General features: G+C 39.5%; 1 protein-coding gene across 6 annotated transcripts in view; it reads right to left on the bottom strand.

Moving 5' to 3' along the window:
* The window catches only part of TLE4 (transducin-like enhancer of split 4), a 154,100-nt gene that overhangs the window by 81,770 nt on the left and 50,030 nt on the right, over positions 1-22,300 (bottom strand). For 4 of the 6 annotated variants that reach the window (XM_010851142.1, XM_010851143.1, XM_010851146.1 and 1 more), the window contains one exon: positions 19,419-19,493. The exons of the other annotated variants lie outside the window; for them this stretch is intronic. In XM_010851142.1, coding sequence (XP_010849444.1) covers positions 19,419-19,493 — 75 coding nt within the window. The remainder of the gene's footprint in view (positions 1-19,418; positions 19,494-22,300) is intronic. 6 annotated transcript variants of the gene reach the window in all.

Below are 22,300 nucleotides of genomic sequence, written 5' to 3'. Positions count from 1 at the left end.
ACAATTGCTGAGAAGAAAGATGTGGTATCAAGGACATTTTCTGGACAAACGTGAATATGAACTACACACTCCATAGATGGATGTCTTAACTCTATCATGCTCATGCTGGAAAACTACAGGAGATGCACACTGATGTATTACGGGGTGAATATTATCAAGTCTTCCTCTTTCAAACAATTCAGCACACACAAAATATAAGTCTTCTGTCTGCATGTATACACGTACAAAGCAAAAGTGACAAAATGTTAATTGGTGAATCTAGGTCTTGCCTGGAGAATCCCAGGGACGGGGGAGCCCGGTGGGCTGCCATCTGTGGGGTCGCAGAGTCGGACACAACTGAAGCGACTTAGCAGCAGCAGCAGGTCTAGGTGATGAGTTGTTGCTGTTGTTTAGTTGCTAAGTTATATCTGACTCTTTTGCAACCCTATAAACTGTAGCTTCTCTGTCCATGGGATATCCCAGGCAAGAATACTAGAGTGGGTTGCCACTTTCTTCTCCAGGGAATCTTCCTGATCTATGGATCAAACCCACATCTCCTGCACTACAGGCGAATTCTTTATCACTGAGTCACCTGGGAAGCCCAGGTGATGAGTACACTTTGTTTTACGGTTCTTTCCACTCCCCTGTAGTTGGAGAGGTGGGGAAAACAGGATGCACCCTTCTAGCCAGAAAACTGGGAGTTCCTGCTCTGAACAAATCTCTCTAGCAAAAGCTAGAATATAAAAAAGAACAAAGGAAGGAAATTTACAATCTAAGCTTATTCCTTCTTGATGATTTAAAACATGAGATTTACTGCAGGGGAAAGATGGGCATTTACAGTAACCTAAGAAAGATTATCACTGCAAGGCTAAGTTTCTCACGCCAAAACCACAGATCTCTCTTGTCCTCAAAATCTCTGAATGACCTTTAAGGGGAAAACAGGTAACAAGTAAAGAAGAAAATTCCATGAGTCCTGTTCCAAGGATTCTACTGTCTTAACTTGCAGTTTTAACTCAACAAAGTAATAACAGTGAGAAAAGGAAAGGAAAAAAAACTTGAATTGTTATATTAACTTCCCCATTAGAAATCCTATTAGAATTTTTTTTTTTTCTGAATTGATCCACAGTTTACTAGGAAAAGTATTTCTAAGCAAATCAATAATTGAAATAAAATTTCCTGGAGGTTTTTGTTTATAAACTACTTAAAGAAGTTTTTGAAGAGATTTTATATATGCACAACGGAATATTACTCAGCTATTAAGAAGAATGCATTTAACGAATCAGTGCCAATGAGGTGGATGAAACTGGAGCCTATTATACAGAGAAAAGTCAGAAAGAAAAACACCAATACAGTATATTAACGCATATATATGGAATTTAGAAAGATGGTAATGATGACCCTATATGCGAGACAGCAAAAGAGACACAGATATAAAGAACAGACTTTTGGACTCTGGGAGAAGGTGAGTGGGATGATTTGAGAGAATAGCACTGAAACATGTATATTACCATATGTGAAACAGATCACCAGTCCAGATTCGATGCATGAGACAGGGCGCTCAGGACCGGTGCACTGAGATGACCCTGAGGGATGGGATGGGGAGGGAGGTGGGAGCGGGGTGCAGGATGGGGGACACATTTACACCCATGGCTGATTCATGTCAATGTATGGCAAAAACCACTACAATACTGTAATTAGCCTCCAATTAAAATAAATTTTTTTAAAAAGAATTTTTTGAAAAGATTTTAATACATTATCTTACTTAAACCAATGCTTCCATTTTGTGTTGGAATCAAGCCAAGGGATCCTGCTTAGAAAAGTTTTCTTTAGTTACTTTACAGTATTTTTTAAAAGTAAAGTTGTATCTGAAAAGCCTATCTGCTTTAGATTTTTCAGTAACCCTGAAGTTGACCTTAGAACTTCAGATGACAGATTAGTTGCTTTCCAACATTTCTGACCACAACTAGTGTGTGTGCATGCTGTACATCTGCACAGAATACACAAGAAAATGAAACAACAGTTTAACAAATGCTAAATACTATGTGTGGCACACTTCTGTATTTTCTATTCGCTTCTTTTTCTAAATAAAAAATGTTCACTACTGATTTCACTACTTAGTCAATCTAGGAACTGTAATTTGAACAACACAGAAACAGGCTGTGATACTGAGATTTACCATAAGAAACATATATTTGGTCTTAGTTACACTTCCAGACACAGAGCTCCAAAAATCCTTGGGATTTCCAAAGCAAAGAGAGCAATAAAAGGTGCTTTTTGTTAGGTTAATGAGGTGACTTTTGGAGGGCTCTTAGGGGTGGGAGCTGGTTGCTAAGGGAACCAGACACTTAACTGAAGGTTGGACCTTTCAGTCTCAGCCACCAGACCTTCAAGGAGAGAGGGGAGAGTAGCTGGAAGTGAAGTTAGTCACCAGTGCACTGCCACTGATTTGGGCCAACTATGCATATGTAATGAAACCTCCAGAACAACCCAAAGGACAAGGTTTGGAAAGCTACCAGTCTGGTGAAACACTGGGAGATGTGGGGAAGAGCAGAGCACTTGGAAAGTGCGTGGAGGCTCTGCGCCCCTCCCCCATGTCTTGCTCTGTGCATCTCTTCCATGTGACTGTTCCTCAGTTACATCCTTTTATTAAAAAATGGGTGATTTGGTATGTTAGGGCTTCCCAGGGGGCACAGTGGTAAAGAATCTGCCTGCAGGAGATCCAAAAGATACAGGTTTAATCCCCGGGTTGGGAAGATCCCCTGGAGAAGGAAATGACAACTGATTCCAGTATTCTTACCTAGAAAACTCCATGGATAGAGAACCCTGGAGGGCGACACTCCAGGGGGTCGAAAAGAGTCAGACTTAACTGAGCAACTGAGTACACACACAATTTGGTAAGTTAAATGTTTCTCCGAGTTCTGTGAGCTGCTGTGGCTAATTAATTAAACTAAATGAGGAGATTGTTAAAAACACAGAATAATCCAGATTTAGGGCTGGTGTCTAAGGTGTAGGGAGTAGGGGCATTCTTGTGGGGCTGGCCCTTAGCCTGTGGGGTGTGATGCTATCTCCAGATGAACTGTACGACACACCCAGCTGGTGAACTGCTTGGCCATCTGACAAACTAAACCACACTGAAACTGGGTGCAGAATTCTACAGGCCAATACCTGCACATGTCGGCCTAATTGTAGAGTACGGAACACAAGTCCTCACCATCCAGCCCAGTGAAGTACCTGCTGCCCCAACAGGGCCTTCCCTCGCTAGGGAGTTCTTAACATAATTGCTAAGTAACGGTTCATTCGTAAGAATTAGAAACAGCCCCTTTGAGGAAGTGACCTTAGAACTAAGACTTGAAGGATGAGAACGAGAGCATCTTGCAGAGAGCGGAGAGAAGAGAATCTGAGATGAGAGGAAACAGCTGCAAAGGTCCAGAACTGGAAAGAAGCCTGTGGTGACAAAGGAAGAAAAGGAAGTCCGGTGGGAACCCAGTGAGCAAGGAGGAAGTGGGGCTGGATGCAACATTATGGGAATCAGATAATAGACACAAAGGGCTTCACACTTTCACTTAAGAATAATGAGAGCTTTAAGCAGTAATGAGTCTGTTTTGTAAAGTTTGAACTTTTAGCTTGTCCATAACTGGTATAAGGTGGATAACTATATGTGTTAACCTCTTAAACCTAGATAACTGTATGGTTAGCCTCATCTCACTTTCTGGCTTATATTTTCATTTTCTTTAAGACATCTTCTGATGAATAGATACTTTAACTGAGTAATATCTTTTCCTTATGGTTTGAGCTTTCTGTGACCTATTAAGAAATCCTTCTCTATCCCAAGATAAAAAGTCTTCTTGGGTGTTTTAAAGTTCTGTCTTTTTATATTTTTCAGGTAGACTTCTGCATATAATGAAACAGGTGGATCCAATTTCATTTTTTTCCCCACAAAAATAACCAATTAACCCCCTAGTGTCCATCTTTTTCCCTATTGATCTGCCTGCGTGTCTGGCATATATAATTGGAACAATTTCTGAGTACTTTACTCTGCTTCACTGGTCTATATTAAGACAGAAAAACTTCTATTTCTGCGTTTTGACTGTGCCAAAGCCTTTGACTGCATGGATCACAATAAACTGTGGAAAATTCTGAAAGAGATGGGAATACCAAACAACCTGACCTGCCTCTTGGGAAATCTGTATGCAGGTCAGGAAGCAACAGTTACAACTGGACATGGAACAACAGACTGGTTCCAAACAGAAAAAGGAGTATGTCAAGGCTGTATATTGTCACCCAGTATTATTTAACTTATATGCAGAGTACATCATGAGAAACGCTGGGCTGGAAGAAGCACAAGCTGGAATCAAGATTGCCGGGAGAAATATCCATAACCTCCAATATGCAGGTGACACCACCCTTATGGCAGAAAGTGAAGAAGAACTGAAGAGTCTTGTGATGAAAGTGAAAGAGGAGAGTGAAAAAGTTGGCTTAAAGCTCAACATTCAGAAAATTAAGATCATGGCATCCAGTCCCATGACTTCATGGGAAATAGATGGGGAAACAATGGAAATAGTGACAGACTTTATTTTCTTGGGCTCCAAAATCACTGCAGATGGTGACTGTAGCCATGAAATTAAAAGACACTTACTCCTTGGAAGGAAAGTTATGACCAACCTAGACAGCATATTAAAAAGCAGAGACATTACTTTGCCAACAAAGGTCTGTCTAGTCAAGGCTATGGTTTTTCAAGTAGTCATGTACGGATGTGAGAGTTGGATTATAAAGAAAGCTGAGTGCCGAAGAATTGATGCTTTTGAACATGGTGTTGGAGAAGCCTTTTGAGAGTCCCTTGAACTGCAAGGAGATCCAACAAGTCCTTCCTAAAGGAGATCAATCCTGAGTGTTCATTAGTGATGCTGAAGCTGAAACTCCAATACTTTGGCCACCTAATGCGAAGAACTGACTCACCTGAAAAGACCCTGATGCTGGGAAAGATTGAAGGTGGGAGGACAAGGGGACGAAAGAGGATGAGAGGGTTGGATGGCATCACGGATTCAATGGACATGAGTCTGGGTGGACTCCGGGAGTTGGTAATGGACAGGGAAGCCTGGGGTGCTGCAGTCCATGGGGTTGCAAAGAGTCAGACACAACTGAGTGACTAAACTGAACTGAATAGGCATTCTGAGCTAGAGTATTATATAACCTAAACATTCATAATGGTATGTGGAGACTAGGTCTGACAGTGGCCAGGATATAAGGAGAGATCAGCAAGAAGGTAATAAAGGGATTCAAACCAAAAAATGATGATGATTTGGATTAGGGTTGTAGCAGTACAAGTGGCAAAGAGAAGAAGGACTTAAGATCTATTCTGAAGATGGCACTAAAAGACACGGTTATGGAAGGAGAAGGCCTCCCTGGTGGCTCAACTGGTAAAGAACCGACCTGGCCATGCAGGACATGCCAAGAGACGCAGGTTCGATCCCTGGGTCAGGCAACCCACTCCAGTTATTTTTGCCTAGAAAATTCCTTGGACAGAGTAGCCTGGCAGACAACAGTCCATGGGGTTGCAAAGAGTCAGACATGACTGATCAAGCATGCACAAACACACGGAAAGAGAAGGGGAAGAGAAATTCAAGATACTTTGCAAAGATATGCAGAGAATGCTCAGTTGTGTACGGCTCTTTGCAACCCCATGGACCCACCAGGCTCCGCTCTCCAGGAATTTTTCAGGCAAAAATATTAGAGTGGGCTGCCATTTCCTACTCCAGGGAATCTTCCTGACCCAGGTATCAAACCAGCGTCTTTTGTTGTCTCCTGCACTGGCAGGCAGATTCTTTACCACTGTGCCACCTGGGCTTCCAAAGCAAAGACAGGCCCCAAGCAACTGGGTAGATGGTTGTACTATTTATTCACATGGGTCAGAAGAGAGGAGAAATGAACCTGTAAGTACAATCTTTGTAATTTTTAATTAATATCTTTATAGAGTAGTTTTAGGTTCACAGTTATAGCTTTTTTAAGATTAGAAAAGTTTTATGTATAATGTGAAAAAGCAGAATGGAAAGAAACTTAAAGTAGCATATAATCATACCACCCAAAGGAAACTATAATGTTAACGAATCCATCTAGCATTTTTTCAATGCATATATAAGCATTTTAAACAAAAATATCATGCTACCTATAGTTTAAAATGATTATTTTCCTACTCAGTGTATCAGAGAACATTTTCCCAAGCCTCTAAATAATGCTTTGACTACATCACTTGTAATGGCTGTATAGTACATGCCATTGTATAGGTATTAGAGTTCATTTAAGTGGTCCCCCAACTGGTTAAAGGTTAGGCTGCCAATTCTGTCTGATATGTATGGACAGTCACCATGGTTCAACAGTATATCAGTTAAGATAGTTCCTCTGCAAATTATAGACCACCCAGGTAAAAGTGACCTAATAATAGGGGTTTTTATTTCTCACATAACAAGTTTAGGGTTGGCTGAATGATAGCAATATCAAGGCTCTGGGTCAACATCTCTGGTTTTCCTGATCCCTCTCACATGCCATTTCCCCCAAAATGGCTGCTGCAGCACTGAACATTAACTGGCCCTTTCACAACCAAGGTAAAGCAGAGAAAAAGGGCAATTTTCTCTTTATGGGTCTTTCTGTTGACGAGGGGGGAAAAAAAAAGGCATCTCTTTACATCTCATTGCCTTGGACAGGGTTAATGCCCCACAGCTCATCTGTGAGGAAGGCTGGATGGAGCACCTGGATGTTTTAGCTTCCAAGAGCAGGAGGCAGGTTCAGCCTGAAGAAACAACCAAAAAAGTTGCCTTGACATTATCTTTGCTTGTAGACCATTTGAGGATACAAGCTTGAAAGAAACCTCAAAACAACGTTTGAGTTTTCAATCCAGGTAGACAGCAGCCTGAATTGTACTCCTGCCCTCAATAGTTTCTTTTCTCAGGTATTAACTGTGTCCATAAATTGCTTTGGGTCAACCTAGAGCAACATCTGGGGAAATAAAAAAAATATATACACATGACTGCCACTTTGCTATGGGATCACAATGGCCCTGGCCCTGTCAGTCACAGAAGACAACCTGGGCACTGAGATAAACTCTCCCCCCTTTACTTGAATCTGTCAAGGGAAAAAAATCCAGGAGACTCACAAAACAGAATAGCCACGGAGCTGCCTTAAAAAGGATGAAAAAAAGTGCCATTAAGTTTTACTTAAAAGCTTTAGGGGATAGGGTTAGCTCTAGGCCTTGCTTATTAGATCAACATCATCATTTAAGTTTGCAATATTACTAGATCTAGTGAAGCAGTTTTTCCCAAGTAGGATGGATAAAATTTTTCTCAAGATGGAGAAATGAGAGAAAAAGTACACAGTTTCTCATAAAGGAATGAGATAATTTCAAAAATAGGAGTTCCCCAACTCTCCCGGCAAACTCTACACATTCTAAGTTACTTATATCCCCCTTACTGGCTTCCCAGGTATCTCAAATGGTAAAGAAATCTGCCTGCAAAGTGGGAGACCTGGGTTCAATACCTGGGCCAGGAAGATCCACTGGAGAAGGGCATGGAAACCCACTCTGGTATTCCTGCATGGAGAATCCATAGACAGAGGAGTCTGGTGGGCTACAGTCCATGGGGTCACAAAGAGTCAGACTAAGGGACCAACACACACACACTACTGGCCCAGCCCTCTGCTACGGTCCTCCAGAAGTTATCCCCCTCCCTCACCCACTACTTCCTCTAATGAGCTTACTTGTAAGGCTTTTGCTTTCACTGGTTAACTGCTATCCTAATTGGTATCCCCATGTGCTTGATTTATAACTTTGCATAAACATGATTTACCAATCTATGGATCTAGCCATCCCATGAAATCACAAGCACAGGGATCAAGAGGCAGGGACCAGTTCTTAGTCATCATTGAGCCTCAGAACTTTAAAAGATGCCTGTATGAACAGGAGACTAATAAAGTAGTCTCAAAGATTTACATGCCTGCATTTTCTTTTGATATAGTTATGTGAAGGTAGCTGCTGGCTCCAGATAATCCCTCCTAATAAAAAAAAAAAAAAATCCCAAGCAGTCATTATCATTAGTTATTCAAGATTAAGTGTTTAATGTGGTTAACTTATTTTCCACAATACCTATGACAATATCAACACAATGCAGGGTTTTTGTTTTTTTTTTACCCACCAATAGTTTAAGAAACTCACTCATCCCCTGGGCACTATTTAGAAACAAATTCAGTGTAACTTCTGATTTACAAGTTTCTGAACAATTATGCAGCAATGTCTCCTTATGATGCTCTAGACAACTGCCTTCTGTCTACACTCTTGCCAAAAAAGTACAGTACTGTATCAGGCTCTTGTGCAGTTTTTGATTTTTGCTAAGGCATAGGCTCAAACATTTTTTGTGTCGTTAAAGACTTTTTGTGAACCTAAGACAAAAATTTCTTCTCTGGACAATGTACGTCTTTCACAACCCCCAACACACAATTTTGCCAGTGCTTCAGGGAGCTAATGGAAAGCTTGATAGCCAAGCATGAAATCCAAGATGCAAAGACCCAGGTTAAAAATACTTGTCTTGGTAGTGGTGTTTATGAAAACTTTTATTCTTATATATGACACTAAGTTACAACACCCGATGTTGTAGATGTCGTAGATCAGCTGACCACCTGATGTGAAGAGCTGACTCATTTGAAAAGACCCCAATGCTGGGAAAGATTGAGGGCGGGAGGACAAGGGGATGACAGAGGATGAGATGGTTGGATGGCATCACCAACTCAATGGACATGAGTTTGTGTAAACTCCAGGAGTTGGTGATGGACAGGGAGGCCTGGTGTGCTGAAGTTCATGGGGTCGCAAAGAGTCGGGACACGACTGAGCGACTGAACTGAAACTGAAGTTACAACAGACATGAAGAAACATAGTATGAGTCAGGAGTATTCAACCAATATGTGGAACTACACACACTTCAACTTAGCCTAACCAATCAGTATGGATATCAGGCACACCAGATTTCACTCTCCTCATTGAGGTCTGGACACTAAACACTGGACAATACTATACTGGATCTCAAGATAAAGAGCCTATTGATCCCAGAGTCAAAGAACAGCGTTGAGAGAACGAATAAGGGACAAGTGTAACAAAATGGTTAAATGGGTGCGTTCTGAAATCAGTCTAAGTTTGGTCCCCAGTTCTGCCACTTCCTCCCTGTGTGGCCTTCAGAAAACTACTTACCCCTTCAGAGCTTCAGTTTCATTATTTGTAAAGCTAGGACAACAATACTCCCTTCCACTTGGAGTGGCTATGAAGCTTAAACAAAATCATGTCTGCAAATGCTAAGCACAGTACTGACACAAAGCAAATACTCCATAAATGCCTATTTGTAATTACCCTTTGAGGAAGAAGAACATAAGGATAGGCATGTAAATCTAGAGAAATAGCTGACACAGAAGTCCCGCAAGTTCTAAAATAAAAATGTCACAGTCATCAAAACCAACAGGCTTACAAACCGTACAATGTTAGAAAACTGGACAGTACTTTTGTGGCTACTATCTCCAGCCCTGAATTCTATAGTTTTCATCTATAGGATGAAAATACTCTTAAATGCCTAAGATTCCCTACAAGTGACACACAGGATTATGTATTTCTAATGAGTCCATACTCCCTTCTTCTCAATCTTGGCTCAATATTATGGGGCAAAAACCCAAAATGCTAGGTCAAAATAGAATATTTGCTTATTTAACAAATATTTACTAAACAGTTATTAAATAAACAAATTATTGCATGTTTACTGAACAATTATGAGTATCATACAAATATTTATTGAAAACAATGAGCTCCATATTGTTCTAGGCACCATGACTATAAAAGGGAACAAGATCCCACCTGCCAGTGAAGGGAAATTCACAAATACACATGAACAAATAAATGGTAAAAGTTTTGAGGAAAATAAAAACAGGCTACTTTACAGAGAATGAATTGGGTGTGAAAGAGCTACTAAAGTTTGCCAGCTAGGGAAGTCCTTTCTCAGGAGGTAACATTTAAGCTGAGATTTTAAAGAGGAGCATGAGGAAGACCATGTCAAGACATGGAAGAAGGGGTTTCTAGAAGGTAGAAGAGCTGATGCACGATCACTCAGTCAGGAAGATGCCTGGGGTGGCCAGGGATGGAAGAAAGAGACCAAAGGGGCTGAAAGAAGTCACATGAAGAGAGTGAAGAGTATGTGAAATAGAAGAGGTGGGTGAAAAGCCAGCTCACACAGAGACTTGCAGGCCATGCTAAGAAATTCAGACTTCACTCTAACCAAAACAAACAGCCATCAGAGACAAACTATAACCAGGGGAGCAATAAGATCCAATTAATATTTTAGAAAAAGACCACTCTGGCTGCTGTGTGCAGGAGGAAGAAGACAAAGACAGATGCACAAACAAGAAACCCGATCAAGAGGAAGTTGTAGGAGACCAGCGCAAGTACAGCACAGACCTGTCCTCCCCCTGGGGACAGGGGGAGATGGCCGAAGCAGGCATCTTAGAGAGAAAAGTCTAGAGGCAAAACAGACACCATCTTTAAAATGAGGTAAAGTTGTGCTATTGAGCTTAGATTCTTCGCATTCATCCATCAGCCAGTCTCTTGGATACTGACAGTTAAGGACTAGAGTTCTGAGGGGTACTGGGAAAGAAGGCAATCAAGAAAAAAAGAACACAAAAAAACACAAAATGGACTAGGGAATTATCAATCATCAAATCTACAGAAATCAAGACAGTGTGTCATGACTGGCAAAAGAAACCCCAAAAAAGACACCCAGTCTAATAGAACAAAATAAGAGTCCAGAAAATGCACCCACACGATACAGTCAATAGATTTTCGAAAAATGGTGTGGGAACAATTGAATTAAATATTCATCTAGGGAAAAGAAAAAGAAAAGAAACTCAACCCAAATCCCCGTATCTTACACCATAAACAAAATTTAACTAAAACTGGATCATAGTTCTAAAAGTAAAACTTTTACAAGAAAATATAAGAGAAAAATGTTTGTGGCCTTGGGTGAGGCAAAAGGTACTGAGAAACAACATCAAAAGTTAAGACTCATTAAAAAAAAGTCGTAAATTAGACAATGTTAAAAACTCCTGCTCTTCCACAGACATAAAAAAAATTAAAGGATGACTACAGATTGGGAGAAAATGTTTGAAAAATACATAAAGTACTTATGTTGAATAATTTTTAAAAATCTCATTAATGATTAAAAAAACAGACTGAAGAAAAACAGACAAAGATGTGAACAGATACTTATCAAAGAAGATATAGAGATGGCAAATAAGCACAAGACACTCAACATCTTTAGCTATTAGGGAAATGCACAAAAACACAAGTACTACTATATACCTATCGGAAATGTCTAAAAATGCCCCAAAGCTATACCAAGTGCTAAAGAATGTGGAGCAAAGGTTCTTTCGTACATATTAGTGAGAGAAAAACAGAATGGTCATTTGGGGAAACTGTGTCAAGTTACAAGAACAAGACCATGTCAGTTACTTTAAACATATATTAACCACGACAACTTCTGGGGAAAACAACAAAATTTACAAAACTCTGTATGTTAATTTATTAGCACTCCATCCACAATCACCAAACCCTGGAGATAAGCCAACTGTCCCTTTCAAGGGATGAGTGGCTAAAACAAAGTGGTATATTCATACAATGGAATATTATTCAGCTATACAAACGAACTAACTGCCAATATAGGAAACCACACAGACAAATCTCCAATGTATTTTGCTAAGTGAAAATGAAAACTCAAAAGGCTACATAGTGCATAATTTCATTTATATGACAGTATCAAAAAGGATCATTTTGGGAGGGAAAAGGCCATCATGGGCAGTTGCCAGAAGTAGGGTAGGGGAAAGGACTGACCACAAAAAACAAGGGGATTTGGGATGGCAGAGCAAGGCAGGAGAGAAATATTCTGTATCTTGATAGTGGTGGTCGTCACATGACTGTACTGGATTGTCAAAATGCATAAAACTATAACCTTTAAAGGGTAAATTCTACTTTATGTAAATTGTACCTTGATAAATATTTTAAAGTATACATAATAATGAGTAAGTAATGCTCTGTATTTCAAATATTTTAAAAAAATACAAATTTATAAATAAATGCAGCCTAGTTTTTACCATGTTTTCTATTACTTGTTTCTCTATTTTGCTGTCCTTGGACATTAACATTTTATCGAAATTAAAATGTGCTAATAAAAATTGATTTACATGTGGTAAAATGTGAAACCAAAAAGTTTACAAATACCAAAATGTTAGTAAGATGATTTAAATGTAATCTGAGGATCTTTTCGGAACATGTTTCATAAAACATTTAAAATACTCAAAGTAAAAATGAAATGTGCCTCTTTGATAGGCTGCAATGAATGAACAACTTGATGTAATGATTAAATTATTCTTGCTGCTGCTGCTGCTAAGTCGCTTCAGTCGTGTCCGACTCTGTGCAACCCCAGAGAAGGCAGTCCACCAGGCTCCCCTGTCCCTGGGATTCTCCAGGCAAGAACACTAGAGTGGGTTGCTATTTCCTTCTCCAATGCATGAAAGTGGAAAGTGAAAGTGAAGTCACTCAGTCGTGTCTGACTCTTAGCGATCCCACGGACTGCAGCCTACCAGGCTCCTCCATCCATGGGATTTTCCAGGCAAGAGTACTGGAGTGGGGTGCCATTGCCTTCTCCGAAATTATTCTTACTAGTCTATAAAAGGTTTCCACCTTTTCATAAAAGTCCTTAGAAGTAAGATCACAAATGCATTTTTAAGTAGATTGATATCCTAGAGAGCTTTGAGGAGGACACACACCAACCATCCTTAAAACTTAGTCTAAGGCATCTATCCTCTAATTTGCCTGTTTGGTGGGGAGCCTGTCTTCTCTCTCCCAGCTCTGAAGACACAAGGCAGGCTGGGTCTATGAGGGAAAAGGTCTGGCTACATGGGAGTTAGCTGGTGATGCTGTTTGTAGAAACATTACTGGGAAGAAGTCAGTAAGAGAACTAGAAAAGCAGAAGCAAAACTTGGTAAGGGGAGGAGGAGACCCAGGGTGGAGAGAGGCTTCACTCTCGTTTCAGACTGTAAAGATTCTTCTGCAGTGAAGGAGACCCTGGTTCAATCCCTGGGTTGGGAAGATACCCTGGAGAAGGGAATGGCCACCCACTCCAGTATTCTTGCCTGGAGAATTCCATGGACAGAGAAGCCCGCCAGGCCATAGTCCCTGGGATAGCAAAGAGCTGGACATGACCAAGCAACTAACACTTTCACTTCTCAACCAATACAAAAAGGAATAACAATGTGCAAGCTTGCAAGTTGCCTTGAGTGAAATCTTTTCTGTGTAACAGTTCCACCTAGTCCTCTGGACCCCAACACAGGCTCAACCTGCTGTGCACTGGTGTAAATGAAAGGCAGACAGGTCACTCCACCTTCTTCTAGTGGAAGCCAAAGCCCACGTGCTTTAAGCTAAGTCACATGTACCCACCCAGACACACTCTGCAGCTCCTCTAACACTGTTTGCCTAACTCTACCTGGAGCTACGGAAATGCATTTATTAGGGGAAAGGAGGGAGTGAAGGGCTTCTCTTGCAACAAGAGCAGAATAGTAGCATGTCAGGTTAGCAACAAATAAAAACAAAACTGACAAACTTCTAGAAATTTCTTCCAGAGAAGCTTTGTAACAGAAATCAACAGAGTGCATATCATAAACACAAATCAGAAATTTTGTTCCTTATCTAGGTTTTTTAGAGAGTTCTGAAGTAGAGACAGAGTTTTAAAATTACTTAAATATATGAGAGTCTTTGTTATGAAAGGAAATTACTGCCTCTTAGAGCCTCATCAAATTATAGCACAAAGATTAGATTATAGCTACATCACTCAGTAACACAATCCCCTGGATCCACAATAAATGAACAAGTTTAAAAAAAAAAAGTGAAAGCAGACATACCAATATAAGAGGGAGAAATGTGTAGAATAACGTTAAAACTGCTTTTTTTGACTCAGATACAATCATGTTTATCATGCTTTGTGAAAGCAGGTAAGCAAAGCCCTACAACTGCAGAAGACCAACCCCCTACCCCCAACCTTAATCCCATCAATCTGTGTACATCAGGTAGCCAATGGCCAGCACTTTTGTAAAGACTTTAAGCTCCAGGTACACTGTCAAGTAATGACAAAGCTAGAATAACAATCTCTGATAAAACACAAATCTATTTTATAGCTTGTTTTTAAGTTTATTCCATATTATGTACATTTGGAAAATACCCAACAGTAACCAGATAGGAGAATAACAAGAAAGGGAAGCTCGTTGAAAAGTAGCTTTCAGTTATTGTCAGTTCACTGAAAAGTAGTCATTTAAAAAATAAGGTAAAAGCTGAGATGTTAAAAAAAAAGTTTCATGCATAGAACTCACATCAGAAAACAAACTACGACTGTGGCACTTGAGTTCAATTGCCTGCCTATACCAGAAAGCCCCCTTAAAGAGGTTGAGACCTATGAGGTCAAATACTGAGCTTCTCAGATCCCCCAGGAAAGACATGGCTGCATCTGGAGAAGTGATTTCAGAACAGGAGTGGCTCTGGGGAAAGTGATCAGGGAAAGAGGGAACCTTAAAACAAGGTAGTCAATCACTACTTCAGGCAACTGAGCTCCATCCAGCTGGAACCCTCAGTGAAGGAATATATGCAAAATGCACTTCAAAATCACCCAACTAATGGAGAGGAGGGAAGCACTCCACTGAGTCTGGGATGATCCCATAGTGGGAAGAAACTCCTTCACACTCACAGGCAGAAGTGAAAAGTGGATTCCCCACAGTAAGGACTCGGGAAACACAAGAGCCTCCCAGGCAGCTGAGGAGAGGTGTTGCCAAGCCACAGAAAAAAACCTGTAATGGGAATGACGAGAGAAAGGTAGATAAGGAGAGTATGAGGGTAAGGTGGGCCCAGGAAGGATAACAACGCTTCCGCATTGCAGAGATACCTGCGCCCAAAGGGTTAACAGCATAACCGCTGCAAGTTTAACAATACCCCTGGAAAGCCCTTTATTAGCAAACACAGAAGAGAAAAAGTACAGCTCTCAGATACTTCAAACTTCTCAAATTTTGTGCTATTGGAGACTGTGATGTAAAGGAGGGGAAAACACATATACACATTTTTAATATATACACATATTCCTATCTATCAGGGCGGTTTTTGCCTAATGGCTAATTAGTTTATAAAAAAAACAAGGGAAACTATCATAATGGTGGATCTAAATGTCTCTGAAACTTAAAATGGCTGTTTTTAAATGTATAATGGAAAAAGAAGGACATACCATTTTAAAATTGTCATACTGAAAGATGTCGTGCCATAATGCCAATCTGAAATGCATATAGGGGTGGGTGTGTGTGTGTAATTTAAGAGCCAATCATATGACAAGGACAATAAAACAAAATGCTAAGATGAAGGGGGAAAAAAACCCCAAGGGTATTGTCTTTATTTTTTTTTTAACTAACTCAAATACATAGAATGGTAAAGGCAGAGTCATTTAAATCATTTCCTTAGTAATACAAGTAATATTTAAATAGATTTAATAGTGCTGCTCCAAACCAATGAATTATGGGTTTAAAACCTATTAAAATGTAATGTTTTTTTCCTAAGCTGAGAGGAGAGAGATTTAAATCCACTGAATTTTAATATTTCAGCTTGAGCTGCAGGAGGTAGAGAAAGTCCAAATGAACTATTCCATCAGCACCATTCAAGCATGAACATTTTAATCAGTTTTACTTCCTTGGAGTTCTCTAACACAGTTTACGCTGTCATTCTGAAAGCACTTAACACAGAGAGTGTGAAAAACCACCAAGGCTTGTTATTGCCTTCACAATTGATGGCAAATAATTTTGCAGACTTCCTATCATTAAAATGTCACTGCTAAAAATTGAGGTTCAGCATTTCTTGTGCTAAACTGCATTTTCCTACAACACCCATGGCATACCTGTTCTTAAGGATTTTTTAAGGGGGTGTGCTTTTTTAAAAAAATGCATATTTACATCATTTCTTTCCTCAAAGAGGTTAAGAAAGTGGAGGAAGGAATCCAGAGGAACCCCATTTCCTATTTTTACAGGCCAAACATTTTCTTTTCCAATGTCCATACTGACAAAACTTTTTTTCTTAATGGTAGTTTCTTTGGTGAAATTCTTATGAGGCTCCAACTTAGCCTCCTTTATTATTCACACAGCATGTGCTGATTATATAGTGTAATGGATTTAAAAAATATTTTAAGATAGTCAGATGACTCAATTTAATAATACAGGAAATGAAAACATCATTTCTAATTAGATCATATTACTGATTTAAAACTACAGTTTGTGTGTTGTTCCAACAATGTGATCTTATAGAGATTCTAATTTAAAAACACAGTGGCTAGCAGGACACATGACATGATTTAACTTGATACAGAACATTCCCACAGCCCGTTTGGAGGAGCTCTGGGAAAGCTTCGAGGAAATGTGAAAAAACGAACAATTCAAAGCAAAACAGGAAATATTAACTATAGAAAGCAACACAGGCCTTTCCCTGGGTTTTTTTCCTTATAAATAAAAGACAAATGATATTTAACTTATTTCAATCTATCAACAGTTTTAAACTGAACATGACCTGTGAAAGAAATCATTATAACTGTGTTTCATTCCATTAAACACAACTAGCTTATTGTCAAGAGAACAAGCCGCCTCTCCAGGTTTCAGGCTCACTTCAGCTTTTTGCATTTAAACTGCATGGATCACTGGTTTGGCTCATTTACCAACGAAGGTAGAATAATATTGCAGAGTTAAAAAGGTGCTTCATCAGATTTCATTAAATTGGGGAACATTTGCGCTTGTCTGGATGGTGTGCCTACATATAAAACAGATACGCATGCAGTGGCAAATAAATGAAGGTCTACAGGGGCTTAGATGGGTCTTTGCCTCTCAGGAGGGAAATTTCCCTTGGTGCAGAAAATCACTGTTGACTACCTAAAAAATTAAGTCACAAAAATCTAAAACTGACCCCTCATCACTTTTGGCAGCAGGTCAAAATATCACCACCTCACAACACAGCCATGCCTAACGGGGCACAGAACAGCAGGTGCATTTAAAGGTACACAATGTTGTAACTCTGAAAGGTACTGGACACAAGGCAATTAAGAAGTGCTGAAACAAAGAAAAAGAACAGCAGCCACAGAACTGCATCAGGTGAGCTGGTTGTGATGGGGATCTTCCCTTTGCACTTGGTTTGTGATTTCCCAAAACTGCTGGTTTTGTTTTTCTATTTCTGCAATCTGTTTTTCAGAATAGTCAGATTACGTGATTTTGATTCCATTTTCAGCTCAGATACAAATAATTTGGAATTGCCACCAAATCCACAGACTACAGCACACACTGCTTTGACATCATGCAGCTCTACTGAATTAGTTCTTCAAATAAGTTTTTAGGTCACCAAATTAGCTTTAATAATTAAACCCATATATGCACAATATGTCTGTCAGTTACTCAGCTACAGTCTAATAAATCATCTTCTGCCTGAGAAAAGGCAATCTGCCATCCCATTCAATACAAAGTATGTAAAAATGAAATAGATATAATAAAACAGTGTTAAAAATATATCTGATGTGACAAAAGAAAGGGAACTTGTTCTGCTTTTATATCTTCCCTCATATCTTTAAGCAACATCCAACACAAAACAATGCACTTTTGATTTAGATTAATCTCGCCACTGTACAGACAGTAACTACTAAGACTCAAAAAGAAACAAAAAAACATTCCAGAAAAGGCTGTCCACCAGACATGAGATAGGCCAGCTACCTGTATTTCAGAAGTTCATATAAAAATAAACACCACACCAGAAATGACCCAGGAGGCTCTCCTATGGGTCCTCACCCACACATTCTCTCCTTCAACAGGAGACAGGATAGCAGGTGGGAAAAGTAGGTTCTATGCCGAGTGACCTTGAGAGATTTGGTAACCGAAGTATATCCCAACAGGAACACAACAAGTGCTTCAAGCAAACACAGCTCGTATGAACATATACGCTAATGTGAAAATTCAAGCTCTCTCAGTGTTTAAAAAGAAAATTATTACACTGCCGTTCTCTGGAATTTCTGGAAATAAAAACTAATTGTGAAATGTATTCATCTCTCATCTCTCCCCTACCCCCGGGACACAGAAAATGTACAAGAAACGAGTCTCTACATGGCTTGTTGTGATTCATCCTCTTCTTTCCAAGGGGCACTTCCAAGGAAATAAAGGTTACTCTTCTCCATTTACTATGCCTTCTAATCTATTACCAGTATTTTCTTGTGGTCAGAGGGACACAAAATAGAGCTCAAAATAGCCCATTAAAAAACAAGTTGCAATCAGACTATAGTTCCACCACCATCGGCAGCCATCCCAGAGTTCTGATTTCCTTGTTAAAAGACAGAGGCATAATTGAAGCAATATCTTCACTTCAGATTGATTATCAGGCGACCCTTATACGCATCTTCACTCAGCAATTTGAATTTTAATGAAAGTAAATGGAATAATTAGCATTTCAAAGTGTGTTTGATACACTGAGGGCAAAAAAAGAGAAAAGACTTTTGTGTATAATCTATACACGAGAAAGTATTGGGGCGGGGGCAGGGGGCAGAAAGAGGAAAGTACAGTTGACATGTCTTCATTAAAACAACCTACAGAACCACTTCTAACAGCTGCATAAACAGAGATGTGAATATTGTGCTTTTTTCAGCTAGGATTTCTTGCCTTTCTAAGTTTTAGCACCTTTTTTATTACTGGTTACCTTAACTGAGGAGAATAAAAATGTAAGTGGAATTGGAGTAACTGCTCTAACCCATGAATTCCAGCAGGATTTCTAAGCAATGTTACTGGTACTATGAGGGATTTTCCAAACAGGCCGCTGATTTTGCAAAAAGCTATATAGTCATCTATCATTTTTACTACAAATGGACACTAGTCTAAGAACCACTCATCAAAGGGGAGGAAGAATAGCAGAGAGATGTGAAAATGTATATTTTATTTCACTAAACATGATATTAAGACAATCTATATTTGAGGAAAGATAAAAGAAATCAGGTCATTTTAACACTAGGGCAATCTGTGTCTTTTGACTGGCAATAGGCTAGTGACAGAGGCTGATTGAGAAGGAAAGAAATACTATGAAAAAGAACTACTCAGTCTCCCTAGGGGAAGAATTTTCAGGAACATGTCAATTGGAATTGGTGAGAATGTGTCCAGAGTTTCTGAGGTAGCCATCAAACTTTGTGAGATTGAAGGCAAAGTGCTCCATTTCACTGTGTGATCCTCTACTGCCTTTTGCCTCTTCAATTGAACAAAATTTAAAGAGAGAGCGAGAGAGAGCCAGTGACAAACACTAAGATGATCAGAGCTAAAATGGAAAGGCCACGTACCCCAATGATGGCGTTCAGTTCTGCCATGGTCACCTGCTTGGCCCGTTCCACAGCCTGCACCACTTGTTGCTGGTGCTATAAATGAAGATCAGAAACAGAATACAATTATTTGTTTTCTGGTCAGTCAAGAACAGCTTTTCCTAACATGTCCTCTAACTTTAATTACATGCAAAACAGGATTCAGGGGGTCTCCATATTCAAATAAAAGCCCCGAGTGGTGGAAGACTAACTGTCTAGGGTACCTCTGTTTCTACAAAGCTAAGGAGTAACTGGACGTCCAATCGCAGGGATCATCCCTGCGCCCCCATGAAGGATGCTCGCTTACAACTGATAGAAGCAGTTAAGTTGTACTTTCGAGTCAGTAGTACACTGTGACCCAACATCTTCCGATATAGTAACAAAACAAAACAACCCATCCCACCTGCTTTCTCTGTATCCCCTTACTCTCTGCCACCAACAAAAAATATGTTTTGAAAATATTTCCTATAAGCACTTATTTTTAAGTTTCCACCTGGTATTTGCTAGAGAAGACACTAGAAGGACACACAGACTTCAATGTTTGTTTCTTCTGTAAACGTGAAAAAGTGCTCGTATTTTTACTTCTGCCAGGAAGGGCTGCATATTTAAAAGATATTAAAAATGTACAACTCTTGCCAACAGTAAAGTTTAAGGACTTCAGGTATTTCTTTTAAATGCAATAGGAAAACTAAAATCCTAAAGTTATTTTTCTTTTGAAAACTTAGGATGGAGAGTATAGGAAAATCCCTCTGACCACGATTCAACTCTAAAGAGAAAAAGCAATATCTGATTTTAGTAATTTTTCTAATATAAGAATAGTTAAATGGCGTAGAAGTCTCTGCCTGGAGGCACTCATACCTGGACATACACAAGTACTTACACAAGTACCCCAAAATGTAAATATTATTCCCAACTAAATACACTTGAACACTCTAGTACATACTCAATTCAGTCTAAAATAGGTCTTTCGTGAATATTTTTCAACTCGGTTTAGTAAATGAAGAGCCAAAGACTGTGCTATGAAACAGGTACTCCTCTGTGTGGCTGGGAAGAGTCTTCTTTTGGTTGATTCCAGTTGAGAAATGTACTAATTTCTCTACTGATCTGAAGTGCATATGAAGCTCAGCTATCATACTACTTAATGCACAGAAAGAGCAAGGCCATCAGTTCTATGTAACCTACCTAATACTACATTCCAAAGTACCCAAACACACAGTTACTGGGATAAACTTGGTGACCACTATTTCCATCTCCCAGCTGAGTAGGGTGGTAGTGGGGGAGGTGACGTGCGAAAGGAAACTGCTTTAGTTTATCTACATGTGGTGTCTTCACTCTTGATTTCCTAATCTTTATTTTATGCCCATGAATAAAGCAAAGCAAGTTGTCAAATAATAGATCAGTGCATTATACCTTGATTCTTTTAATTACAAGAGTTTATTTCCAAATAAGAGCTTCAGAAGCAATTCCCCAAATCTTGATAGATATTTCCATCTATCTTTAAAATATTTGCCAAAGTGAAATAATTCACTTTACTCTTTCTCTGAAAGTAAAAATCCTAAAGATTCATGAAAACACTAGAGGGAACAGAGAGGCATAGGTGATAAAAACGGCCAATCATAGTCATTCTCCTCTGAAGACTACCTGACCATATCATATATGTTTACTGAACAGCTTCCATGTGCCAAGCACAGAGCTCATATTTAGATTTAGGACAAATCTGGTTGTCAGCATAGTGAAAACTAGCAGCACTTGGAAAGTAGAAAAACCAAACAAACAAAAACCCTGCAGAAGATCCTGGGAATTAGCTAATACTCAAAGTGAACTTATGGACAAAAATTTTTATGGCATTTTCTACCTTTTACTTTCCAACACTCAACAATGGCTGCTCAAAACTTCCAAGAAACTAAAAGCCAAAGGAATACATGTACACTTATCCAACACACATATCTCATTCCATTCATGCACCCATTCGTTAAACTCAAGTTTTTAAAAGCTCTTACCCTGTGCCATTTCTGTACATTACTTAAACACTTCCATATACTGAAATATCATCTCCTTCACATTAAGTATTCAAAGAACAGTTCCATGAGAGAGAGATGCAGAAAATACATCTTGTTAGGGCCTTTCTACCATGAAGATTGCTCAACTCTTGCTTCATAAACTGGATTCCAACTGCCAAGATGAGCAGAGATGCCTTAGGCAGTGGGGATATCTTTCTGACTTGGCATTAAAATCAGGTACATTTACTGAGAAAACCAGAAACACACCAGTGAACCGTAACACTGACATCAGATGCTTTTATAGAAACTCTTGCTAAAGAGCTAAAATGACAATGGAAGTCATGATTCAGCTCCTTCCTTTTCTATCATGGCAATGGCCATGGGCTAATACCACAACTGAACTTTACCTGTAGTTCAGGATTTTACTTCCCTATTTCTGCTTACAACTGTGAATCATATGGCACTTAAGGACTTTTTCAACAGGGGCTCCCTAAGACAAAGAATGCACCCTCCCTTGTGAGTTCTGAAAGCACCAGAAACACTCCGACACTGCTCACCTCAGCCACACATTAACACTGTATCACACCCTGAAGAAGCAGCAGGAAGGGCAAATGATCATAAAAGAATGAACACTGAAGGAAGAAAACCCAAAATACTCTCACAAGTGCACCCAAAGAGGCACTGTTTTTCCATTTTCAAATTTTAACATATTAAGCTCTCTGGCTCAGAAGATACAGCAAGTTTTCACATCTTCTTACAACTGTGATCGCTCTCCCATTATGTCTGCCCTCTCTTCCTCTTCTCTTCTCCTTCCCCATCTGCTCCTCTCCTCCCACTCCACCCACATCTCATTTCCTCTCCCAC

This window comes from Bison bison, unplaced genomic scaffold, assembly GCF_000754665.1.
Source record: "Bison bison bison isolate TAMUID 2011002044 unplaced genomic scaffold, Bison_UMD1.0 scf7180017864298, whole genome shotgun sequence".
NCBI lineage: Eukaryota > Metazoa > Chordata > Mammalia > Artiodactyla > Bovidae > Bison > Bison bison.
Note: the sequence above shows the minus strand (reverse complement) of the source record. Positions and strands in the feature narration are given on the sequence as shown.